A 27,332-nucleotide genomic window follows, 5' to 3' on the forward strand; every position below is an offset into this window, starting at 1 on the left:
CCGTGCTATCAAAGCCTTTATTAACGGAGCCTCTACTGATATCTACAGAGATTATTGGGAAACCGCTGAGCTGTCGATCGGAAGGTCGGCGGTTCGAAACCGCGCGGCGGGGTGAGCTCCCGTTGCTAGTCCCAGCTCCTGCACACCAAGCAGTTCGAAAACATGCAAATGTGAGTAGATTAATTGGTACCGCTTCGGCGGGAAGGTAACGGCATTCCGTGAGTCATGCTGGCCACATGACCCGGAAGTGTCCTATGGACAACGCCGGCTCCAAGGCTTTGAAACGGAGATGAGCACCGCCCCCTAGAGTCGGACACGACTGGACTTTACGTCAAGGGAAACCTTTACCTTTACCTTACTGACTCAGTAAAAGCTTGGTAAGGATGGTAAGGCTGTATTGCAATAAAGGGGCAACTGGCCTGTGAAGTGGAAGAGATGTATAAGTAGACTTTCTTTCAGATCTTTACTGGTTGTAGCTTAACTGTTCTATTTTTCTCCTTCTGTCTTGTCCTACATTTCTTCTAAGAAACTGGCAATTTAATTAAAATGGGCTGTATCAAATGGTGTGTAAGAGGCAATTCTTAGCACACAGGAAGGTTTCTTATCCCTTCCTCCTCATTGTAGCCAACATGCACCCCAAAGCTTTTACTTTCCAAAGACCCTCAAGAAAAAAAAAATGTAATGTGGAGGAGCGGGGTAAAGTGCATGCAGGGATTGCAGGAAGGAGTAGTGTGATGGAAGCATCACTCCCAAAATAAGTAGAGCCAACTTGTAATGGAAAGGAAGGAAGGAAGGAAGGGAAGGAAGGAAGGAAGGATTTTTTTTCTCATGTAAGCCTTTGAAGTCTGAAGAGGGATTCAGATATTTATTTATTTTATTTTATCTTATCTTATTTTATTTATCTATTATTCAAATTTAATTACTGCCCATCTCCCCCAAGAGAGGGACTCAGATATTCAGTACAATATTTTTTTAGAATGATTGCATTTCAATATCCTGTTTGAATAAATGTGGAAATAATAAATTGCCGTGGAATTAAAATTCTAGAATATGTTCTCTCTCTATTTCTCTTTTGCTTTCCCCAGCTGAATGCCTTCTTCCAGTTGTTGGCTGTGGCAGTCAAATATGTCTTGAGTGTGCTCAGTTAGGAAAAGGGATGCCTGTAGACTGGGGTCAAAATGACAGCTACAATAGTGCAATCAAAGCTCTACCCATTTGGTAGTTACCACCTTGACTTTTTCGATCACACCTTGTGTCTACCCCTAGTAAAGAAGGGCTGTCTGTAGACATGCAAGGCGTATACAAAAGTTTCAAAACCACACTGTGTTCAATCTAAAGCTGGTCACAATAAAAGGGTTTACTTAGATGGAATAATAGAAATATTATTTTATGACAAAATGCAAGTCCAGGAATGGAAATTTTCCAGGAAAGCTTATTCTTATGAAGAAAAACTGCCCAAAGTTGCTGGCAATTGGGCCGCATATAAATTTAACAAATTATTATTATTATTATTATTATTATTATTGAGAAACAGGAGTAATGTTCAATTCAGAAAGATCATGACAAAAATAAATACTTGAAAGGTTTTTTTTTACTTGCCTCTTTTGGGTTCCATGAAAGCTGAGACTTGATATTGGATTACATCATCAGCAGATGAATCAGGGTGATAAATAAGGCTGAGAAATCAATTTAAAAAGTGAAGGAAAAGTCTCAAATTGATTTTCTAACTTTAGAGGACAATGTGAAATGTAATCTGGCAACCAAAGCCATTCTTAAAGCAAAATCACAATTAATTTGAGTTATTTCATTGGAAAGTCAGAGAACCAAGGAAGATACATAAGAGTAAGTTTTTTATTTGTATGTATGTATGTATCTAAGGGACGCGGTGGCACTACGGGTTAAACCACTGAGCTGTCGATCGGAAGGTCGGCGGTTCGAAACTGCGCGGCGGAGTGAGCTCCCGTTGCTAATCCCAGCTCCTGCTCACCTAGCAGTTCGAAAACATGCAAATGTGAGTAGATCAATAGGTACCGCTTCGGCGGGAAGGTAATGGCGTTCCATGTCGTCATGCTGGCCACATGACCCGGAAGTGTCCTATGGACAACGCCGGCTCTAAGGCTTAGAAACGGAGATGAGCACCGCCCCCTAGAGTCGGACATGACTGGACTCTTCGTCAAGGGAAACCTTTACCTTTACCTATGTATGTATCTATGTGAAGTTAAGGGAAGGAAAGATGGAAAAACTTTGATATCATAATATTAGAACTTCAGGCACTTTAGGATAGTAAAAGGAAATGCATCTTCACAAAATGTGTGAAGTGAACACCAAAGAAGAACTGATGGTCACATTAAACTATTTCACTTTAATGGAACTATGAAAACAATTCATGGTGGCTTTAATGACTGTTAGCTACTTAAAAGATAACTTTTAAATCAAACTTGCTTCAGTGTGATGGTTTGATACTAGAAAAGCAGTTGGAAGGCACAGCAAAGTAGCCTGATCTCCTTTGTTGACATTTCCCATAAAATTCCATGAATAAGTCACATTAAAAGCAAATAAACTCAGATAAACAAAAGATGATCAAAAGATCGGCTGGTGAATCTCCAAGACATTCAACTGACCTTTGCCAGCCAAAAATATTCATAGAATTTGGTCTGACACATAAAAACTACCCTGGTCTCTGAAGCTTTGGATTCGTTCTGGACAGAGTGCAGGATTCTGAAACTGCTTTATGATACTGAAACGTTCAAGAAAAAAGGCAATCCTTTAAAATAAATGGCACCTACTACCAACTGTTTTGCTCTGTTTTATTGCTTACACTGATTTAAGTAGAAGGCTTGTTGGAGCTGAATGATATATCCTTTGACATTTAACTGATGACAACAGGAATACTCTTGGTATACATTCAATGTGAAGAAATATACCATATTCTCATATGAGGGACCATTCCTTCAAATTGCCAGCCCAAGTGATTAATGAAGAACTCCACGTTTTGTTCCCTCTGCTATAATAAGAATTCCTTTTCTATGCAACTTGTTCTTCTACACTGAATGAAAATAAGTAAGTATGAGAAGATATTGAGGCATGCTAAAATACTAAAGGAGAAATCATTTTGGTCTATTTCAACAACAATATAAAGCAGGGTTTCTCAACCAGGGTTTGGTGGAATCCTAGGGCTCTGTGAGAGGTCACTAGGGGTTCCCTGGGAGATCATGATTTATTTTAAAAAATTATTTCAAATTTGGGCAACTTCACATTAAAGAGGTAAATTTCATTCTTTATTTTTAGTTTAAGAACACTGTTAATGCATATTTACATACCTACCCATGAAACGAATATAATAATTTTGTAACTTCTCGCCTATATTTGAGCCTGAATGTGCAGGGGTTCCCTGAGGCCTGGAAAATATTTCAAGGGTTCCTCCAGGGTCAAAAGATTGGGAAAGGCTGATTTAAAAAGTCAGAGAATCTGACAATAAGTCATATATTTCCCGGCATCTGGAGTTGAAGCCAACACGAAGGTTTAGGGATAGAGAGAGAGAGAAAGAAGTCCTTTAATGCTAATATTATAAATTCGATATTTTAGTTGTTCTGTCTTCAATCAACATTTTATAGATGCTTTAACATCTATTTAACTATATATATTTTATCGATTGTTGTAAGCAATACAACATTGTTTAAAAGCAAATGTTTAAATGCAAATGTTTAAAAGCAAACATATAATGAAATGAAGTCTGTGGACAGAAGTTCCTTCATTAATGGCATGGAGCATCCTTAACTGTGAATGTCTGTGTGTATGTATGTATTTTTTTATTATTCAAGAGATTTGTAAAACTGCCGCTCTCACTGTTTATGACTCTGGGTGGGGTGCATTAATAAACATCAGAAAAGTACATCAAAAACAAACTAAGAAGAAAACAAATGCTATGCAGAACCAAAATAAGCAGCCAAAGGCAATATAGGGTGCAAAATGCAATAGTAAAGGAGGAAGGCCAGAAGAAAAAATACAGAATGGCTGCTAAGTTAACTTTTTTTTTTAATCCATTCAATTGTGTCCGATTCTTGGAGACTGCCTGGACAAGTCCTTGCAGTTTTCTTGGAAGGGTTTTTCGGAAGTTGTTGGCCAATGCCTCCTTCCTAAGGCTGAGAGGTAGTGACTGGCCCAAGGTCCAGCTGGCTTTGTGCCTAAGGCAGGACTGAAAAACACAGTCCCCTGGTTTCTAGCCTGATGCCTTAACCACTACACCTTAACCTGATGCCTTAACCACTGGCTCTCAGATTAACATTACAGTAATTATAATTATCCAGTCAACCACCATTCGTGATAAGGTTCACATTTTTTAAAATTATGAAAATAAACTCTGCTGATGGAAGCCAGAAAATAATCAAATTTAACTTTTAACTTTAATTCAGTGATTTCAGACTGCATTCCTGTTTTTCAAGTCTTTTGCTCAGCAACTTGAGTAGTAATAGGAGAACAGGGAAATAAATATTTCCCTCTTTTTTAAAAAAAATACCAGGATTTTAAAGTCAGAATAGAGGATGAAGAAAACACAAAGGCAATTAATTAATTTTCATATTTCATTAGTACAGATCAGTGAGGCTGAGGTATAACCATCGTTTTAAAATATCTTTTTGGGGAAAAGGAATATAGTAACAAGTTGCATATGCATTATTTAATCATGGAATTCCACTTTAGAACAGAGAAGCCCTAGAGCTCACAGATAATACACACCGAAATTCATTTTCTTCTCTACCACTTCTTTAAAGAAAGCAGATTAACCTTTAAAATACCTGCTTGGGGTGGGTAGGCTCCATTGTAAGTGTCTGACTAATGTATTTTTTTCCAGTTACTTAAGTTTTGTGTTGAAGGTGAACCAAAGTAGAAACAGCTATTTATCTAACACGAAAACTGCAACATTATCAACTGTGCTTGCTCCATAAATAGCTAGAATATCTTTGTTTGTTTTCTCTAAGGTCTTTCAGGCTTGAAACAGTCAAACTAGTTATTGTTTCTAAAAGTATTATCAGGAGTCATTCATACTTACCTATCCTGCCATAAATATTCTTAGTAATGTTAATGTTATCATGTGCAATGCACAATACTTATTTCATTTTGCATTGCATTACATTTTCAAATGTGCCTGTGTTTTGGAATTAGAGGGTTTTTCGAGGAGGTCTCTCTATGTGGTCGATGGCACATAATCAATTGAAACTTTATTAATAATTTTCCACTGTGAGATATTCTTGTTATTCCCTCAAGGTTCATTGAGTTGGCATTGAATATGCTTTTGGCTGCAGGGATTTTGTATGGAGGAGAATTTTGATCCTTCTTTGAAAGAATAGCTAATGAAATTTTGGAAGTACGTCCTTATGTCAAGAATAATTTCCTCCATAAAAATTGAATGTGATGCAGAGTTTGGAAACCATTCTTGGATTGTAATGTTGTATATGGATTTGTGACAAACACAAAATTTGGGTTCTCTTACTTAAAGAATTGGTTTTTTCCTATGGCTTTCAGCATTGATCTAGCATATTGTTTGCTATTTATGCCTTTGTTGGTGATTTGTATTTGATTCATCAAGTACTGTATTTCAGTTTAGAGTTCAATAGGAACAATTGTTTGCACCTCATTTTCTGTTCTCTTAAATGTATTACATCTTTCTTGCTTATACTTTTTTCATTTATACTGTTTTAATTTTCTTTAAAAAACCGTGTTAATAATAATTAATGAGTATTAATAATTAGGTGTGTTTGGAGGATACATGCATCCTTTTCTCTCCTTTATGAACTGTCAAATCTGCCAAATTATGTCCATGATGCAATTGCAGTCAGAGCTCCTGCAAGAAAGGCAGGATATATAAATCTAAGGAATTGATGAATGAATACAATTTCTCTCTCTTGGATTAATGCCTGATTTGCTTGCTTCCCACAATTTGTCTTTTCCTTTCTTTGCAAAACCTGTTCAGAGAGAAGCCTCCCTTCGCCTCCACTGAATGTATTCCAAAAAGACTGCGCAGTTGGCATGAACCCATCTTGGGCCACGGTCCTGCGAAGTTGCAAATCCCTTTATTTGACCCGGATTGCTTTCATACGGACTCTTATCAGCAGGCGAGGACGTGTGTGTGTGTGTGTGTGTGTGAAATGATTTACACGGTCTCTGCAACTAAAAGGGCAGGTGAGCTTCCTTCCTTCCTCCCACGCTTTGCTCGGCAGGGAGCTGCAAGTGGGCGGAACGTGGCTTTTCCAAGCGCTGTTTCCTCGGGAACGCCTCTCCGCGCACCCGCCCCGCGACGTTGCCCGGCAACGCCAAGGCGACTCGGCCCGCTTGAGCCTGGGCTAGCGGGAGCGTCGCTGAAATCAGTCCCCCCGACCGGCAGGGGCCGAGAGCGAAGAGCCCTCCTTCCTCCGTGGGCACCATGCTAGCCGCGCCGGATGGCGGCCTCTCCCTGACCATCGCCCAGATCGTGGAGAGGCTGAAGGGCTCCGGACTTCACGCCCAGCTGGAGCGACAGGCTCGGGTGAGGCGGCCTGAGCCGCGCTTTAAGGGCCTCCCCCGTTCTCCTGCCCTGCCCTGCCCTGCCCCGCCTCCTCCCTTGCCTCTTTCCTTGCCCAGCTCAGCTCTCAGGCTGCTCTTTCTGCCCCACCTCCCAAAGCTCTCCTCTAACAACAACAGCAACAACAGTAATATCTTTTACTTGCTGCCAGTGCATACATTGTATCTTTTCTCTCTCACTGGTCTAATAACAACAACAACAACAATAGTATCATTTCCTCCCAATGCAGTCATAATAATACTGTTTTTCCCAATGCATTGCAATAGTAATATTAATAATATTATCTTTTTCCTCCCAATGCTTTCCTGTAATAATAATAATAACAGCAAAAACAACAGTAATATCTTTTTCCTGCTGCCAATGCATACATTATAGTATTTTTCTCTCTCTCGCTGCATTCCAATAATAATAACAGTAACAATAATGATAATATTTCCTCCCAATGCATTCGTAATAATAGTTTTTCCCAATACACTGTAATAATAATAATATTTTTCCTCCCAATGCATTAATAACTTTTTCCTTCCAATTCATTGCAATAATAATAATAATTTTTCTTGCCAATACAAACATTATAGTATCTTTTTTCTGTGATTGTATTCCAATAAGAATAAAAAATAATGCCCTTTCTTCCCAGTGCATTCATAATAATATTCATTGCAATAATAATTTTTTCCTCCAAATGTGTTCATAATGCAATTTTTACTTTTTGCAACTGCCTTTGTAGCCCAGGTAGGGTCAAGACTGTTTCAGGAAGTAAGTATGATGCTAGAAGATACAGAGCAATCAATCAGTCATACTCAAGCCTCCTCCCCTTCTCCTAATTTTAGATTTAGGGGGGCCTACGGAATGGACTTTGAAACTCATCTTTCCACTGATTTCTGTGGGCGGCTTTCATTTCCATCTCTGTATAAAAGAAAACTTAGAATGAATGAGAAAAACACCAATCTGTAAACTTTAATCTCTGTCCTTTAAACATTTATGTGGCCTCTTTCTCTATCATCTTCCCCCCACCCCCAAAACCAATCCATTTTATTCCCTTCTTATCCAGTTTTGTTCCTCTCTTGGGTAGTCACTATTCTATACTCCTGTCTTTTTCTTCTACATGGCTATTTCAAACTGGTTGGCTATAAGATGGAATGTCCAGGATCATATCAAAATTAGAGTAGATGGATGTATCATATGAAAGACCAACTCCCTTAGGCGATGTAATGGTATGTGGGGATGACCTTGGGAGATGGGGAGGTGGAGTGGGGAGAGATGCTGCCTAGGGAATGTTCAGATAAGAGAGGATGTGGCCCGCAGCTGCATAACGGACAAAGAAAGAAACTCAGCAAGGAACCTCCCTAACTTCTCAGGCTGTAAAATAGATGGCGGGAGATTTGTATGATCAGACTTGCAAGATTCTGTTAATATGCCCTTACAATAAAGTAGAATTAGCTCATCTGGTAGTGTTTCCTGTTTAGTCTACCTGGGAAGGCTGACAGGAAGTGATTTGTTCAAATAGTGATTTCTTTCAGCAAACACTATTTCTTAGTTTAGATCCATATTTTTATAAGATGCTTTATGGTGATATATATACTAGAATTACCGTGGGAATAATACATCTTATTTTCTGAGTCAACCTAGATAAAATTAGGCTGCAGTATATTATTAATATGAAAAGGGCTGAAAGATTATTTACCAGCTTGCATTGTGCCTGAGTCTTGTGGATTAGTCAGAATTCTGAACATTCTATAGAATATTTAGAAATGGCCAGTTAAATGCTTGTAATACACAATCATCCATTTGTTTCCAGATTCTGTATTCATAAATTCTAACATGCAGAAACTTGATGGCGTTCAGCATGAAGTACTTTAATAGGTGACATATTTATTGACTTGTATTTAAAAGAAATTCCAGAACTATCTGTGGGGTTATTGTCATATAAAAAGACATTTAAAACTTTTGTCACGTTTCTCAGCAGTAAACTGGAGTTACTCAGTTTGGATGGGGGTGGGGTGGGGAAGAGATGTTCCAGAATTCAATGTACTAAAACCAAGTAAACTTTTTTTTTAGCAGTGCTATTGGCACAAACTACAAGATCCAGCTTTCTCTGTGAGAAAGTAACGTTATTATGTGCTGTCCCTAAATAATTAATGGCAAAAGGCAACGGAAGAAAGTGCGGAAGAGAGGACAAATTGCTGTATTTTGGAAAAAACAAGAAGAAAGGGATAGAGTAAATGTTTGCACAGAATACCATCCCTTTCTCTTAACCATAAGCATGTGACAAAAGAGATGAAGAGGCTGTCAACAACTAGCTCTGTATTACAGACAGAGAAAAAACAGCAGAGGAGATAATAGAAAGAGAATGGGGCACGTGGGCTTGAAAACAGAGGAAAGATGCAGAACAAAGAAATTGGGGGAAAAGGAACTATTGTCTCTGAGTAACTATGCTATAAAGTAAAAAACTCCATAATTCAAATCTCACCTACGTTATGGATTTTCAGGTCTTTCAGATTCCCTGCGGTATAGCATGTGATATAAATGTGTGACAGGATGGTTTTCTGGGTTTGAGCACAGAAATAAATGTAGTGGAGGGGGGCTTACATCTTTCATGCAATCATTTTCTGGTTTAAAATGCTCTCCAGAAAGCTGCTATGAGTGACCCAGTTGAAAAACCAAAGTTGCTTCATACTTGTTCCATTTTCCTATCTGGGTTTTCATTTTAAAAATGGGAGGGGAGACAGGACATTGCTGCTCAATCATGTGATACAAAAGTTAAGACAAGGTTCATTCGTAGCCCCAATATGATCTACAGTGGAGCAGGCAGTCTGAAGGGCAGAAGCAGCCCCTGGCTGCAAAATGTGGGTCCCATGGAGTCACAGAGAGACTGTCCACTCCTTCTCAGTAATCCTGCTTGGGACCACTCATCAGTTGACTGGGAGGAGAGTTCTGGTTTCCCATTACTAATGGTAGCAGATTATCCTGAGAGAAAGAGGCACAAAGTTTCACTCCCAAAAACTGTTCTCAGAACTGTTGGGTTTTCCTTAGCAAGAAAATAGAAATCTGCAGGATGAACTTAGAATTGAACTTTGGAGACTCAAGCCCAGTTTCATTGCCTGGAGACAGACAGACAGATGAGAAATGAAAAAAGATCTAGTAGAAGCTGTTAGAAGCCTTGTCGCCTCTGTTTACTGGATAGAGTAGGAGGAAGCTGTGCAGGTGCCCAAGACCAGTATTTCCAAATACAGCTGAGAGAGAACCACAAGCAACTGGGTGTAGTTAGGTTAAACAAATCTGCTTATTTACCTGTCCTCTTCTTGTGGCCAGTGATGGAAGCCAGGGGAAGAAAAGGCATGGTCTCACTCATTTGATGGATGCTTGGAACTGGACCCTAAGGAGTATCTTCCTGGGGACTGAATTAAGGTGCCTCTCAGAAGATCCAAAGCGCATGAGCATACAGAGATTAGTCAGCTTTTGGATGTTAACAATTGTAAGTCACACAATTCACCTGTTTTAGGTTTTCCTTTTAAATACCTGGAAAATAGAGCAGATTATTAGATGCTAAAAAGAAAGGGCAGCAACTTGTCATTTTTAGTGCTAAATTTGTTGTTATGTTTTCCCCCATGGGAGTCCAGTTCAAGTAACAGCACATAGCAGACCTTGGCTGGTTCAAAAAAGTAAGCTGAGTTGGACTGGTTTAGTTCTTGGTGGTGCAGGCTAGGCTTGGAAGTTGACAAAACAGGCTGGAAACAAGCAATAGCAAACCATGCCCACAGTGTCACCAAGAAAGCTTTGTGGATATCCTCCTCTAGGTACCAGTTTGAACTGAGGGAATATTTATCCTTTTCACCCCATTGGAAGAGCTTACATTGATTGATGGAGGGGCTGTTGAAAACAAGGGAATTGTGGGGGGAGGGAGAAAGGGCTGCAGAAGTATATATCTTCAAGATCGGTTTGAAAAAATAAATAACATTGAATGTTTCTTAAAAGTCAGTTTTGTTTGGTTTTTATTTTTCAAAGTCTAAAGCAAAGACACAAGATTTATTTTTTTCTCAGTGTAAATTTTACCATGATATTTAATTTTTTATGTAAGATGTGTAAATACTGATTAATTTACAAAAGTGTGATACCTTTGAAGATTAGCCTGAAGATTGGCATTTACCTGAAAGGGGCTCCTTGGCTGGTGCATTGAACCCTTTTTGTAAGATTTAGAGAGGACTTCTCTCTTTCCTTCCCTATCCAGTTACTTGTTCCCTTTGTCTCAGCTCCATCTGATTGGGTTTTTCACCTTTTATCTTTTCCTTAACCCAGCTCTGTCCTGGTTTTTGTTTTTTTTTTTCCTGAGGGAAGGAGGAATTTCTGCTGAAAGAGGAAGGGGAATGTGGATTAGCATGTTTCTGTGCATAAGGGTGTTTTGAGTGAAAGATAATGGTTGGTATATGGAGAAGGAATCAATTTAATAAATGGGATGCCACATTTTGCAGGCAATGAATTTTATTCAGTTATTAATATAACTCAGATAATTTTATTTTTTCTCTTGACCCTGCCTTTTTGTGAGGGGAGAAGTGTGGCTGCTGACAAATATATACAGTAGGTGTGCATACATAGGTGTGCATAAATATGTTGGGGGGATGAGATCTGATTTGCTTTCAGGTGGAGTTGGCAACTTTAAGTTGACAAAATGGAAAAGCTGCCCAGGATTTTTGCCTGTGTATTTATGATATATATTATTTCTAGTCTTCTATTTTGTTAGGATTGTCTTATTCAGGGTCTTCTTCCCTTTGGTAAACATGATAGAATTCATTGGTTTCTTTATGGATAAAATTTATTCCTGTTGTATTTTCTTTATGCCTTTGGTGTGAATTAATTTAAACAATTGATGTTAGCCACTTTGACATTAATGAATTTTCCTATTCAGCTAATAGAAGCTTCACAGATTGGGTTGATTTTTGTTGAGCCAGTGCAAAAGAAAAGAATGAAGTCCTATGTATTGGAATCTTGTCCCTTTCTCCTGTTCCCTCTTTGCAAATGTTTGAATTCTTCAAAATATGCAAGTTAATTGCTTTTATTTGGGCCATTTCATGAATAGCTTGATGCAAATGTCTTTAGACAAGGAGAGTTTTTTTCCCCACCAGCTGTTTTGGAGCTAATGGTAGGTGCTGTTGTGGTTGCTGCTGCTGTAAATATAAATGAAGATATATTGTCTGAATTAAGCCTTGCCACTTGGCAGTATTTTGTCAGTGCATTCATGTGAATTGTTAGGAAGGGCATCTAGCAATGTCTGCTTATCCTTGCAGAGCTTCAAGCTGTCTAGTATATATCTTCAAGATTGGTTAAAAAAAATAACATTGAAGGTTTCTTAAAAGTCAGTTTTGTTTGGTATTTATTTTTGAAAGTCTAAAGCAAAGACACAAGATTTATTTTTTTCTCAGTGTAAATTTTACCATCATATTTAATTTTTTTAGGTAAGATGTGTAAATACTGATCAATCTATTTGAGGTTGATAAAAACACATTTAATATATTCAGTCAATCAGATCTTTATTATGGTCATAGACCAGCATAAGGAGGGTGGGGTACAGACATTAAAAAGTATAAAGGATCTAAAAATACACACAGAAACTAAAGATAAATATATAAAGTGAAAATCTAAAAGAAGGGGTAGGAGCATTAGCTGGGTGTAGAAGAGCATAAAAAGTTGTTATGTAGAAGACTATATCTATATGATAATATATTATCTGATACATGATATATCTATATATTATATAGATATCTGATATATTAGCTGATAATATATCAGCCCAACTCACCTCACAGGGTTGTTGTGGGGAAAATAGGAGGAGGACAGAGTATTAGGTATGTTTGCTTCCTTGAGTTATTTATACAAATAATAAAGGTGGGATAGAAAATAAAATAAAACAAATAAAACAAATATTTATTAGTCCCCAGTGCCACTGATTTATTATATAAAGAAAATTACCAAATAATAGGTTTGCATTGGCCATTAGGAACTCCAGTGCAGTTATATCTGTCTGTCTGTCTACCTGTGTGTGGCCAAAATAATTAAATACATGAATTTGTAATAATTTCTTTTTTTTTAATGTGATACTTCTGTTATTGAAGAATGATTCCAACTCCACTCTCTATAATAGTTCTTTGTAATACGCCATAAAGTACTTTAATGAACAGACATTAAATCTTTTCCTTCTTTCTTTGAAAAAACTTACTATTTCTGCTTTTAGTTTTGAGCTTTTCTTGCTACTAAGTTTAAATTAGTAGACGTCTGAACTGCAGTAAATATCTGTTACTGGTTTCTATTACTACAACATTAGCTATTCCTGAATAATATTTTACTCAGATGATATGTAAGAGGTAGAATGTGATCATATTTGCAATGCAACATTAGTGGTAAACATAAAATACATGAAGCACAATACAGTTATTTTCTATTTCATTCATTCCTGAATGCCTTTGTTTTAAAGATTGATTAAATTCTTTTAAATAGTTTATTAGACCACTAACTGCTAAAACATTTACAGCAAAAGATGTTCACAGTAAATTGGATGCTCAGTTCTGAATCCACTTAATAACATAAAGTGCATCAAAATACAGATTTATAGAAGTTGGATGTTATTCCATTATGTTCGAAGTGGAAAATAGAGCCATGTATTCTATTGTATAGAGCACCGCACCAAATTTGCAAGATTTAAAAAAGGCAATTTGCTAATTGAAGAAGAAAACTGAACTTGGGGCTAAGTCAGTTTGAAACTTAAAGTGCAAGAACCGTGAAAATTGAGAGTAGGCTCCTGAGGTTGGACATCAACAGCACCTAAAATAATCTACATGTCAGTGAAACGATTAGGGACTTACTTAAAAAAAAAACTCGATTTTTTTTTTCATTTGAAGAACAAGCTTTTTTTTTTTTTTCAAGTACAACATGGACTTTCTTCTATTCTAGGATTGTTATGTGAGATAAGATGCATAATTTTATCATCAAATCAAAGTTGATGTCTTAATCTTTTATAACTTCTAATACAGATTTATAACTGTGTCCACAGAATTTATTGGTCATAATTTAGCAATAGCTAACCTCAAAAAGCGAGCAAATCAACTTTGGGGGATCATATACCTAAAAGATGAAACTCCAAAGGCATTCCAGATTTTTCTTTAATGTCTGTATTGGTATATGAGTCTGTTGTTGCTGTTTTCCCTTTATAGATTTTCACTGATAAAAGTCAGAATATTCTTTTTGGTCTACTAATACTGGCACCCATAGACACACAGTATAAGAAATCTGGGTTGAACTTTTGATGAAGAATACATCTTTCCACATCCTCTGTTTAGTTTTAGCCAAAGTATGTTACAACATGCAAGAATTTGTTTAATATTTCCAGTGCTCTGTCAAAGAATATAAAAGTAATAGATTGCTTATAATTCATATGTGTGTTTATCTGGAAGTTCCATTGTATATTCCCAAATAAGTGAATGTAGGATCATAGCCTCAATTAAGTGCCTTTTTATTTGCAGAGCTTTTTAAAGTAACCTTCCAAGGCTTCCAAATGAATTTGGCAGAAAGTTGGTGTATAGGCTATTTCTCTTAAGACAGGTTTAGCTTCTCCAGCCGTGGAAACAGAAAACTTGAATTCTTGATACTTTTCTCTGATCCCAGGGCAAAGAAAATCGGGGTGACCTTTAAATTAATTGTTCAAGTTTTAATCAGCAAAAAACCAGCTCTCCAGCCAAAAGCCACCAGAGTTTTGCAAATGAAATGGTAGGTTTATAGCACAAAAGTACTCCAGCTAAGCGATTAGAAAAATCAGTCAGCACCAATTGTTAAATCATTAATGCTGAAAATCAGAGTCCATGAGACCTCTAGGTGCAATTTCTAATTAGTGGTTACATTTTTTTTCACATGAATTATTCTTAAATTAGTTTTCTACTGATTGTTTCCTAACCCTATAGAAGCATAATGTGAATCATTTTTGCGTTTCCCACAAAAATGCAGGGATGTACAATAGAAAAGATTGGGGTTATTTATTTATTTATTTTATTTTATTTTATTTATCTAATTTATCCCCGCCCATCTCCTCCCGTCGGGGGACTCTGGGCGGTTTACAACAAATGATTAAAACCATCAGAATAATAAAATACAATAAAAATACTATAAATAGAAATAAAGAATAAAAATCCAAGCGATGAAACTTCTAAAACAGTCCAAGTGTGGGAGGAGTGGTCTATAGCAACCATCCCCGTGTAGCTCTATTCCCCTCTCCACCCCAAGCGAGGCGGCAGAACCAGGTCTTCAGACTCCGCCAAAAGGCCAGGAGCGATGGGGCCAATCTCACCTCCGGGGCAGCATGTTCCACAGGGCGGGAGCTACTGCGGAGGAGGCCCGCTTCCTGAACCCCGCCAGATGAAATTCTTTTACAGACGGGGTCCGTAGCATCGCCCTCTCTGCACGATTGGGTGGGACGGGTTGATGTAATGGGGAAGAGGCAGTCCCTCAGGTAACCTGGTCCCATGCCATGTAGGGCTTTAAAGGTGATAACCAACACCTTGAATTGGACCCGGAAGCAAACTGGTATCCAATGCAGCTCGCGCAGCAGTGGTGTTACATGTGCCCTTCTGGGGGCACCAAAAACAGCTCACGCAGCTGCATTCTGGACCAGCTGAAGCTTCCGGATACTTTTCAAGGCTAGTCCCACGTAGAGCGCATTGCAATAGTCTATCTGAGAGATAGCAAGGGCATGAGTGACTGTTCGAAGGTCCTCCTGGTCCAGGAAGGGGCGTAACTGGTGCACAGCACATAGCTGCACAAAGGCTCTCCTGGCCACGGCTGCCACCTGCACTTTGAGCAGGAGCCGTGAGTCCAGGAGGACCCCCAAGTTGCGCACCGGGTCTGTCTGGGGCAGTGCAACCCCATCCAGAACCAGAGATGTTAATGTCCCAGATACAGAAGAACCATTAACCCACAGCCATTTGGTCTTACCAGGTTTCAGTTGAAGCCTGTTGTTCCCCATCCAGGCCCCCACAGCCCCCAGACACTCGGAGCGGGTGGTCACGGCATCACTTATTTCACCCGGGATGGAGACATACAATTGAGTACCATCAGCATACTGATGATACCTCATCCCATGGTGACGGATGATCTCACCCAGTGGTTTCATGTAGATGTTAAAAAGGAGAGGAGAGAGTACTGATCCCTGTGGCACCCCACAAAGAAGGGGCCGCGGGGCCGATCTCTCCTCCCCTATCAACACCGACTGGGATCGGCCCTGGAGGAAGGAGGTGAACCAGAGTAAGACTACGCCACCCACCCCCAACTCCCTGAGCCGCCCCAAAAGGATACCATGGTCGATGGTATCGAAAGCCGCTGAGAGATCAAGGAGAGCGAGGATGGATGCACTGCCTCCATCCCGCTCCCACCACAGATCATCCATAAGTGCGACCAATGCCGTTTCCATCCCATAACCGGGCCTGAAACCTGACTGAAAGGGGTCTAGATAATCCGTTTCCTCCAGGACCCTCTGGAGCTGCAAAGCCACCACTTTCTCAACCACCTTCCCCAGAAAGGGGAGGTGGGAGACTGGACGAAAATTGTCCAGAACTAGGGTCCAGCGATGGCTTCTTGAGGAGGGGGTGTACCAACGCCTCTTGAAAGGCCGCCGGAAACACCCCCTCTCCCAAGGATGTATTAACCATTGCATGGACCCAACCACATGTGACCTCCCAGCCTGCTTTTACTAGCCAGGAGGGACACGGGTCTAGATGGCATGTGGTGGCATTTACTGTCTGTAGGATCCTGTCCACTTCCTCAGGTCCAACAGGATCAAACTGCTCCCAGATAACTGGGTAAGCCTGTTCCCCTGGTATCTCTCCAGACCACGCCTCACGCCTGGAGTCCAACTTGGAGCGGATCCGAGCGATTTTGTCCTGCAGATGCTCAGCAAATTCCTCTGCACGGCCCTGTAGGTGGGTCGCTGAACCCACCTTCCCCAAAAGGGATCGAGTGATCTTAAACAGGGCCATCGGGTGGCATTCTGCAGACGCAATAAGAGCGGAGGAATATTGACGTTTCGCCGCTTTTATTGCCACAAGATAGGCCTTAATGGCAGCTTTTACCTGTGTTCGGTCGAATTCAGTCTTTGTCTTCCTCCAGCGGCGCTCTAGGCATCTCTTAACCCTCTTCAGCACCCTCAGCTCCTCTGTAAACCACGGGGAGTGCTGGGTTCGATGAGACAAGAGAGGCCGCACAGGCGCAATCCTGTCCAAGGCCCTGGCCGCCTCCCTATTCCAGGCTGCAGCTAGGGCCTCCACTGGACCGTGCAGCAGATCACCGGGTATAACCCCCAGCTCCCTCTGAAACCCTACCATCAGTCGCTGGGGGCGGACCAATCGAATGGGTCCTACCTCCCTGCGGAGGGGGGTGGCATAAGAGAATCTCAGGGCCACCAGGGTATGGTCTGACCATGACAATGGGGACAGATCTATCTCCCCCCTCAGATCACACTGCCACTGCTCTGACAAGAAAACCAAGTCTGGGATGTGACCACTGTCTCGAGTCGGGTCCCGAATTATCTGGGACAGGCCCATGGCTGCCATGGTAGCCATGAACTCCCGAGCTGCCTCTGAGGCATGCCCCAGGGATGGCAGATTGAAGTCCCCCAGAACCATAAGCCTGGGGAACTCCACCGCCAGCCCTGAGACGGCCTGAAGCAGCTCAGGCAGGGAGGTTGCCACGCAGCAGGGAGGTTGGTACAGCAGCAACACTCCCAACTGTTCTCGGGAACCCAACTTGAAGAACAGGGTCTCACAACCAGCCACTTGTTGAGCAGGGCCCCTGAAGGCCACAAGAGACTCTCGGATGACAACAGCCACCCCTCCTCCCCTGCCCTGGGATCTCAGCTGGTGCCATACCGTAAACCCAACTGGGCACATTTCTGAAAGGGGCACCCCCCCTTCCGCGCCCAGCCAGGTCTCGGTAATACATGCCAGGTCTGCCCCCTCCTCAGTGATCAAGTCACATATGAGGGGGGCCTTGTTATTAACTGACCTGGCATTAAGAAGCAGCAGCTGGAAACCAAGGCCCCTATGGATCTGCTGACCAGGGCCTGGGTCTGAGCGCAGAGGGCCGGAACACGCCACCGGTAACAAACACCGGGGGCATCTTCCCTGAAGATGGCCCGCCCTCCGGCTCCCGCCATAACGTCTCCTACCCGTCACCACCTCAATAATGAGCCCCGCCATGTTGCCCCCAGTGACTCCTGATCCATTAGCCCCCACTCCTCGACCTTGGGAGTCTCTGGCTCTAAGTAGGGCTCCCTCCTTCCATTCATACATCCTTACAGTCAATCTCCCACAGGGTGATGGTAGGCCCTCCGGCGCACCAGCTTCCGCTCTCGGAGCTGTCAGAGCCCAACCCTCACCCCTCCATTCACTATGCCCCCCCTCGAACTCTCTCACTGCTCAACAGGGGGCACTCATTCATTCTTCACCCACCCCCTGTTTCTCGGGGTGAGTGCCCTTTCATACAAACACACTCCCAGACTCCCCCTCTCGTCTCTCACCCTGGGGGAGAGTCTCTCATTCACTCTGGAGGGCCCTCACAGCTTCCAGCCACCTCAGGGGTGGTTGGGGGAGGATGGGTAACTTTTTTTTTTTTAACTCCCCACTCCTCACCCACATGGTCTGCTACCCCAAGGCCCACAACCGGTCACTTCTTCTCTGGTGCAGCCCCGAGTCCACTGCTGCACCGTTTTTTAATAGAAAGCCTGCTTTTTACTGGAACAGATGTCTGGGGAATTTGAAATTGTGAAAGAATATTCTTGGTAGTCTCCTAAGTGAGAGAGAGCATAGCAGAACTGTAACAGCAATATAAGATTGGTTCTGAAATTTTCTGATTCCTAGATTGTGAGTGTTCTAGACTGATGTTAGTTCTTAGCTGAAACTATTTGAGGTATCTCCCTCAGATCAGGAATTCTAATTCAAAATGTAAACTATGGGGTGTCTAGTTTGCAATTCATAAAATCTGAAGCAGATGAAGAGAATTTTCAGAATAAATCTGATGTTCAGACTAGAATAGTACAAAGTGCTAATACTTTTGGGGGCCACAGGACTGAAGTAACTGAAATTTTAGAGGATAGTTAGGCAAAATATATCATGTACATACCAATGTGTCATGTTCGCCGTTTCAATGTCTTTGATACATCGTAACGTTTCGCATGTCATTAGCTGGATGCGTGTTTCATCTTTCACGGGAGGATGGGAGGATTTATCTCTTGGCTCTGCTTTTGGAATGTGTTTGGGTTATCTGTTGTGTTCAAGGTTACTTTCCCAGGCTAGCAGTTCTGACGGTTGCCAGCACCTGGGACGGGCGGGGTTGCTGGTAGGGAGGCGGGGTACGTTTGCACCGAGGGTTTTAAGTTTGTATTTGGCGCGCTTTTGCTCATTCTCAGCTTTCTCTGTATTTGTCCTAAGTTCCCTAATAAATCAGATTTCATTTAGCAACCTCTTGTGAGTCTGAGTATTTGGGTTGGGCAATCATTACATAAAGCTGCCACTCACCCCGGTTTGACCGGTTTGCCACCTGCCATGGACCCATCCAACTGTGTAAAGGCGATGGGTCGTTGCAAGGGGAATGTGGGTAGCTCCAGAGCCGCTACCACATCGGGGTGCATCAAACACCTGGAACACCCCGAATCAATCATAGCCCATACTTCTATGGTCTTGGATCGGGAGCCCAACTTTAACTTCACCGTGAGAATACGGTAACTGCCACTCACCGAGGTAGGCTCGCGCCCTTCTTCAGCCACCTGCTTTAAAGGGCGCCGCAGGGCAGGTGGTGGAAGAAGGGCGAGAGCCTACCTCGGTGAGTGGCAGTTACCGTATTCTCACGGTGAAGTTAAAGTTGGGCTCCCGATCCAAGACCATAGAAGTATGGGCTATGATTGATTCGGGGTGTTCCAGGTGTTTGATGCACCCCGCTGTGGTAGCGGCTCTGGAGCTACCCACATTCCCCTTGCAACGACCCATCGCCTTTACACAGTTGGATGGGTCCATGGCAGGTGGCAAACCGGTCACCCATTTCACGGGACGAGTGGCTTTGCAGCTGGGCAGCCATCGGGAAGGGTTATCCTTTGTGGTGGCTCCGGTGGGGGGTCCCTTGGTGGTTTTAGGGGTGCCCTGGTTGGTTCAGCAAAATCCTCAGATAAACTGGGTTTATCGGACTATCACTTTTAAGGATGGATTTTATCAAGCACCAGAAGGGAGGGGTACCCCAGAGGAGGTGGTAGGGGTAGCGGCAGCTGCGACTCCGCATTGCCCGGCCTCTCCTCTGGAAGGTCTGCCGGTTGATTACCAGATGTTTGCTGATGTGTTTGGAGAAAAGGAAGCGGATCAACTGCCCCCTCATCGGAAAACGGATTGTGCCATTGAGCTGGTGCCCAACACCCAATTGCCTAAGCCAAAAATCTATTCCATGACGCAAAAGGAATTAACTTTGCTTAGGGACTTTGTGGACAAAAACTTGGCTCGGGGGTTTATTGAGCCAGCTAATTCACCGGTGGGGGCACCGGTCCTCTTCCGCCCGAAGAAGGATGGGACATTAAGACTCTGTACCGATTTCCGTGGGTTAAATGCAGTCTCAATTTCCAATAAATATCCTTTGCCTTTGATCAAAGACATGTTGTCACATCTGGCGAAAGGGAAAATCTTCTCTAAACTTGATTTAAGAGAAGCCTATTACCATGTACGAATCAAGGAGGGCGATGAGTGGAAAACGGCATTCAATTGCCCGTTGGGTGCATTCCAGTATAAGGTGTTGCCTTTTGGTCTGGCTGGGGCCCCTGGGGAATTTATGCAATTGATCAATGAAGTACTCCATGAGCATCTGTTTAAAGGGGTATTGGTGTATTTGGATGATGTATTGATTTATACTGAAACTATGGAGGAACATGTCTCTCTGGTGAAAAGGGTGCTTGGCAAGCTCAGGAAAGCAGAATTGTATGCCAAACTGTCTAAATGTGCCTTTCACCAGACGCAAATTGACTATTTGGGGTATAGAATTTCAGATAAGGGCATTGAAATGGACCCTGCTAAGGTACAAGCTATCGTGGACTGGGAAAGCCCCCGCACCCGCAGGCAACTTCAAAGTTTCCTGGGGTTCAGTAATTACTACAGATTATTCATAAGGGGGTTCGCTAAAATTGCCTTGCCACTGACAGAATTACTTCGAACCAAAGGACTTGGGGATACTCGAAGAGTAAAGAATCCAGGGGCGCTGCTGCGCTGGACGCCTGCCTGTCAAGCGGCGTTCGAGCAGCTCAAAGCGGCTTTTACCAAAGAGCCAATTTTACAACACCCTGACCCCTCTAAACCTTTTGTGGTTCAGGCTGATGCCTCCGATTATTCCATTGGGGCGTTATTAATGCAAGCCGACGGGGCAGGATGCCTCAAGCCATGTGCCTACCTGTCCCGCAAATTCTCTGAGACTGAAAGGCGTTGGCATGTGTGGGAGAAGGAGGCATTCGCAGTGAAAGCAGCATTAGAAGCTTGGCGGCATTTGCTAGAGGGGGCCAATCACCCTTTCGAGGTGTGGACGGACCATAAGAACTTGGAAGCTCTCAGTACTCCTCGGAAATTGAGCCCAAAACAAGTCCGTTGGGCTCAATTCTTCAATCGGTTTAATTTTCAATTGAAGTTTATTCCGGGGAAAAATAATTTCCTGGTTGACGTGTTGTCACGACAACCCCAGGACTCCGGTGCAGCGCCAGAAGTGGTCAGCACCCTGTGGACAGCGCCCCAATTGGGTATGCAGGCTGTGACGTGCAGCCAAACGCGAGCGCAACAGCCAACCGCTGCGGACCCCGGGCAGCCGACTGCTTTGTCAATTCCTTCCCAGTTGCAACAAAAGTTTCTAAAAGAGTTGAAAACTGATACTTGGCTGCTCGCAAACAAAGACAATGTTACTTTTGACCGGGGTTTTGCTTGGAAATCTAACCGTCTCTACGTCCCTGAGAATTTAAGAAAAGATGTGTTGCTCCGTGCACACGATGACAAAGTAGCGGGACATTTTGGGTTTGTGAAAATGTTGCACCTTGTTCGGAGGCAGTTCTGGTGGCCCGCCTTATGCAAAGACGTCAAGGAGTATGTCGCCTCCTGTTCTGTCTGCGCTATGTCAAAGCGTAAGGCGGGTAAACCTCAGGGGCTGCTGCAGCCTGTGGCTACCCCAGCTTGCCCTTGGGATGAAATTTCCATGGACTTTATTGTTGAGTTACCACCCAGTCAACGCAAAACTGTGATTTGGGTGGTCAAAGACTATTTCTCAAAACAAGCCCATTTCATCCCATGCGTGTCAATTCCTTCGGCACGTCAATTGGCCCGCCTGTTTCTAGTACACGTGTACAGGTTACACGGATGTCCCTCTCGCTTGATTTCGGACAGGGGCACACAATTCACTTCGCAATTTTGGCGGGCGTTCCTCAAACTTCTAGGAACGAAGCAAGCCCTATCCACGGCGTGGCATCCACAGACGGACGGAGCCACAGAGGCTTTAAATTCTACGCTAGAGCAATACCTTCGGGCTTTTGTGAATTACCAGCAAGACAACTGGGTGGACCTCCTCCCTTTTGCGGAAGTTGCTTACAACAATGCGGTTCATCAAAGTACAGGTCAAACCCCATTTCGTGTCGCACAGGGCAGAGACTTTGTACCCATCCCGGATTTACCACAACCTTCGGGTGGGTCAACCTCGCCGGGGGATTGGTCAACGCAACTGGCAGACTCTTGGCTGGTGATTCAAAAAGCATTGGCTGATGCCCAATTGGATTACAAACATTATGCTGATCAGAAACGTGCCCCTCAGCCTGCCTTCCAAGTCGGTGACCTGGTCTACCTATCGACTAAGTTCATTAAGTCATCACAACCTTCCAAGAAATTGGCACCTAAGTTTGTGGGTCCTTTCCCCATTACCGCTCAAATTAACCCTGTAACTTTTAAACTTGACTTGCCACATAATCTGAAACGCTTACATCCTGTTTTTCATTGCAGCTTGCTCAAACCGACTATTTGTTCTGACCGCTGGCATGATCAACCTCCACCTCCAACCCCCATCATGATTGACGGTCAACAACATTTTGAAGTTAAAGAAATTTTAGATTCTAGACGCCTTCGCAATACTCTGCAGTATCTAGTTCGTTGGAAGCATTTCCCTCATCCAGAATGGGTCGCTGCCTCTGATGTAGCTTCTCCTCTCCTTGTTGCCCGTTTCCATTCTGCTTACCCCGCTAAACCAGGTCCCTAAGTTTGTTTTTGGGGAGGCGGTATGTCATGTTCGCCGTTTCAATGTCTTTGATACATCGTAACGTTTCGCATGTCATTAGCTGGATGCGTGTTTCATCTTTCACGGGAGGATGGGAGGATTTATCTCTTGGCTCTGCTTTTGGAATGTGTTTGGGTTATCTGTTGTGTTCAAGGTTACTTTCCCAGGCTAGCAGTTCTGACGGTTGCCAGCACCTGGGACGGGCGGAGTTGCTGGTAGGGAGGCGGGGTACGTTTGCACCGAGGGTTTTAAGTTTGTATTTGGCGCGCTTTTGCTCATTCTCAGCTTTCTCTGTATTTGTCCTAAGTTCCCTAATAAATCAGATTTCATTTAGCAACCTCTTGTGAGTCTGAGTATTTGGGTTGGGCAATCATTACACAATGCTTCTGTTTGTTGTCTCCTTTTTAAAGTACCTCCTTCCTTTAGCTTTTTGTTGGTCCTTGTAACTATGGGTCTTAGACTTCAGGGGGTTTCAAATACTTCCGAGATTTCAGTATTTTAATTCAATCAGGGAGGGCCATAAACTTTTTGTTGTGGTATATGTGAGTGTGTGGCAGGGATTATGAGTATGTACATGTGTGAGTATTATCTCAAAGACAGAAAGCAAAGAAACAGGTTTAGGAAGCTAATAATAGGCTGGGATCTAAAAGTCCTTGACGTTATGCACCCAAAAATTTGAGGTTGCATTTAGCGTTTGTAAAAGCAAGCTAACTTTCAAAAGTGAGTGGTAATAGTGATCCATAAAAATATGTGTTAGTTTAAGCATCTGATATATCCTATTTTATATTTAAAATAGTGTTTTTCAATTTGGTTTTAGCCCTTTTTCTATTTAAATATTGACTCTCATGATTTCTAAAGAACATTGACACTTCTGCCATGTTTATCTTTCTTGTTAGCTCAGTTTACACAGCCCAGAGATTAAGCTACAATCCCTAAAGGAAGATATTAAGGAATATCTGAAGACATCAGGTTTGTGGCTTTTATTCATTACATTTAAAGACATTTGGTTTGATTAAGTGCTGAATATTAGGTATCATCCACCTACTTCAAGTTAATTTTCAGCAGGCGTTTTAAATACATGAACGTAGCAGTTTATAAAAAAACATGTCTCTTTACTCTCCATAAATGACTAATGGTAATAGTCTGTACAAATTGAGTTTACTAATCTTCTGCGCAACTTTTTTGGTATCTCTTGGTTGCTTTAAGCAGATGGCTAACTGAACGGCTGAACCTATTCTTGAGCTAAGTGAGATCTCATGGGATGAAACACTGTCCCATCAAGACAAAAATTAGATGTTTGTATTAACATTTGAACTTTGATCTTTTCAACTGCATGAAAATATGTTGCCATTATATCGTTCAATATTGCTATCCATAACACTCCTGTTTTACCTTCGTATTTTGGCTTGGACTCATATATTGTCTTTTGAAACCTTGGAAGTATGTTTGGATCATTCCAGTGGGATTTGCTGCTGATGAAGAGCCTCTATTCTGAAACAGTAGCTGTGGCTGCATTTAGTCATCATGTGTAGTTTCCAGCATGTTTGTTCTATGCGTGCTGCGGGCATGTACTTAAATCCTTCTTGACTGGGTTTTGGCACAATACCAGAGCTGCTGCTTAATCAGCTCTTGCAGTAGCTTTCTGGAAGTATCTGAATAGGCAGTCACTCAGTGGCTTCTATGTGGCATCAAAATCTGGGGATGGCCTAGGCTGAATGGGAAAGGATGCTTCAAGGCACTGGGAGAATAGATTTTGTGCAGTGGGGATTACAGACTCAAATTGCCATTCTGTGAACCCTTACTTGGAAATCAATTCCAACCTATCACTCATCTTTTGAATTTGGAATCAGTCTCCAGCACATAAAATATATACAAGTGAGAAATGTTTTAAACAAATTAGGAATATATGAGTTACATTCTGTGCTTTAGTGTGCTTTTAATACTAAAAACTCTTTCATACCCTATCCAGTTATTCTCAAGTTTTTAAAATCTGATTTATGCGTTTTCTAATCTTCATTTTTTTTTAAACTCTTATTTTGCCAGGATGGGAAAAGAAGCTACAAAATGCTGTTTATAGAGAAATCAGTATGTGAGTTTGTTTTTGTCTGAATGTTGGTATAACTTTTGCTTCATGTTTGCATGCATTACTTCTTAATGCAGGGTTTTTTGCCATCACACCTCCCATTTAATGTATACACCTCCCCTAAAAACCCAAACACTAAAATGAACACAAATGAACAATAAAAACAATACAATGAAACTTCGGGAAAGATGGATTTATTGTAATGATGTAACTAAAAGGTTCTTGACATCTCCCCTGGATTTTGTCTGCACCTCCCCAAGAGTGGTACACCTCACAGTTTCAGAAATCCAGTCTTAATGTGTGCATCAAAGATGGACTTAAAGATTTTTTTTCCAGATTGTAGGGTTTTTTTCATTTTACAGCAGTGTAAAAAAGGAATAGAAGGCATACTAGTTTCTTGGTATCAGCTGTCTTAATAGTAGTGGCATTTTTTTTCCACTGGACAGAAGGTCTTTAATTGGATGCTTTTCTGGCCTGAGTTGTAGGGCCTGGAAAGAAAGTATAGAAACATTCTCTTCCCCATTTTTCATTTTTTAAATATAGAATTGTAATCACTCTAGGGTGGATTCAGATATTGCACTGTCATGGATTGTTTAATCAAGATTTATTAAGAGTAGATGGGTTCATACTGCATAGTAAGCCTGGTTTAATTTGATGTGCCAATCTAGTCTTAATGTGTCATATAAAGATTTTTGTAAATGAAAAATAGTCTATAGCTTTAGGGAATGATAATGCCTTCGCATAATGGGAGTAAAATCCATGATGCATTTCTGAACCTAGAATAGGGAGTGGAAATCTGTGACCCTCCAGAAATGGCTTAACTTTAGCTAGTCTGATTGGAGTTGGGATCCAAAATCTGGAGGGTTTCAGGGTTTCCACATTTGGCCTAAGGAAAAGATACAGAACCCAGGGGCTCAGAGCAGAAGAAAATCCCTGAATGCAATGAATGTCACTAGAAACCTCCAAAGGTGATTATCAATTTTTTGTTTGTAATGGAAAAGGAAATCTAGAAAGCTGTCCAGTTGGATTGAAAAGTAATAATCTTCACTATATTTATTCTAAATTAAATGTATATTAAATAAAATCAATTTTAGTTTTTGTTCTGGCCCCATGCCCTTCTTTTTGCAGTGCATCTCCTGGCACAAAATTCAAAGTCTAGAGAAGTTACACACTCCTGACCTAAAGAATCTTATCACTTTGCAGGGAAAAGCATATGAGGGTTTTTTGGGGGGGGTTTCTAATGTGGTTTGATTTTTCCTGATGACTTTTGATCTTTCCTAAAGGTTGCAAATGAATATTTTGCCTATACAAAATGAAGGTTTTGAAGCTGTAAACCTATGCACAGTTATTTTATGTCCTTAAAGCAGTAAAATAAGCCTTACATTCAAACTTCCTTTGACCAATTTTTTCTTCATTCAGTAATTGCAATTTTCTTACTTTTTGGCATGTATTTACAGTATATAGTCCCCCCTCCCCCAGTAGCTAAGTATGCTTGCAGTGTTAAATGAAAGAGTTCAAGGAAAGTTTTTCATTTCCCATCCCTGGTCCAAGTTCTTGGAAATATATTATGTGAATTGTAGGGCTACAAAAATCCAGATGACCACTATGTGGCAGCAAAGAAATACAGAAAACTCTTTGTGGACATCTGGTGGTTTTCCATATATTTGCAGTCTGTCTGATAACTCCAGCAAATTGGGTTTTCCTGGCTTGAAATGACGGCTTGGCAAAGTCCAGCAGCTTTTTTATGAAGGTTTCACTTCCTTAAACATGAGTAGCTTAATTGCATCTCCTGGTTTGATGGGTTCGAAGGTAGACATGGGGCAGTACAGTAGCATGTAATGTAATGAACTGCATGATATTTGCAGTCTTTAGGCAAAATTCTAGCACAGCAAAATCTTTTAGCAGTGAGGTAGAAACTGTAATAACTTCTGCCTCCTCGCTTTACAACAGTAATTGGGACTGGAACTCTATTGTTAAGTGATGCAGTCATAAGTTGGAAAACCATGTGACTGTGCTGCTTAGCTACAGTAGTTCTGGCAGTCCAAGTTGTTGCTAAGCGAGGACTGCAGGTTGTTAAGCAAGGACTTCATGTGACTGTGACTTCCAACTTCCTGCCAGCTTCCCCATTGACTTTGTTTGTAGGAAGCCGGCAGGAAAGGTCGCAAATTACGATCACATGACCGTGGGGATGCTGTGACAGCTGTAAGTATAAGGGCCGGTCCTAGCTACCACTCATTCAGCACTGTCATAAGTTCGAACAGTTGCTGAATGAGTGGTCATTAAATGGAGACCACCTGTAAATCTAGTTGCATGAAGAGCAGAGTATAATTTTTTTAATCGGAAGGTTATTGATTTTTAATATAAGAATCTCTAGCATTTGTGAGATTTGAA

General features: G+C 41.7%; 1 protein-coding gene across 6 annotated transcripts in view; it reads left to right on the plus strand.

Annotated features, from left to right (window-relative positions):
- The first annotated feature begins 6,329 nt into the window (after positions 1–6,329).
- Positions 6,330–27,332, plus strand: part of TBC1D19 (TBC1 domain family member 19) — a 92,939-nt gene continuing 71,936 nt past the window's right edge. For 2 of the 6 annotated variants that reach the window (XR_010068397.1, XM_063309933.1), the window contains exons 1-3: positions 6,331–6,520; positions 23,755–23,827; positions 24,902–24,947. Coding sequence is in view for 3 of the 6 variants with exons in the window: in XM_063309933.1 (XP_063166003.1) it covers positions 6,419–6,520; positions 23,755–23,827; positions 24,902–24,947 (221 nt within the window). In the remaining 3 variants the exon portion in view is untranslated. Of the gene's footprint in view, positions 6,521–23,754; positions 23,828–24,901; positions 24,948–27,332 lie in introns of all 6 variants that reach the window. The other 4 variants (XM_063309935.1, XM_063309936.1, XM_063309937.1 and 1 more) reach the window with 4 other exon arrangements.

Source organism: Candoia aspera, chromosome 8 (assembly GCF_035149785.1).
Source record: "Candoia aspera isolate rCanAsp1 chromosome 8, rCanAsp1.hap2, whole genome shotgun sequence".
In the NCBI taxonomy this organism is placed as follows: Eukaryota; Metazoa; Chordata; class Lepidosauria; order Squamata; family Boidae; genus Candoia; species Candoia aspera.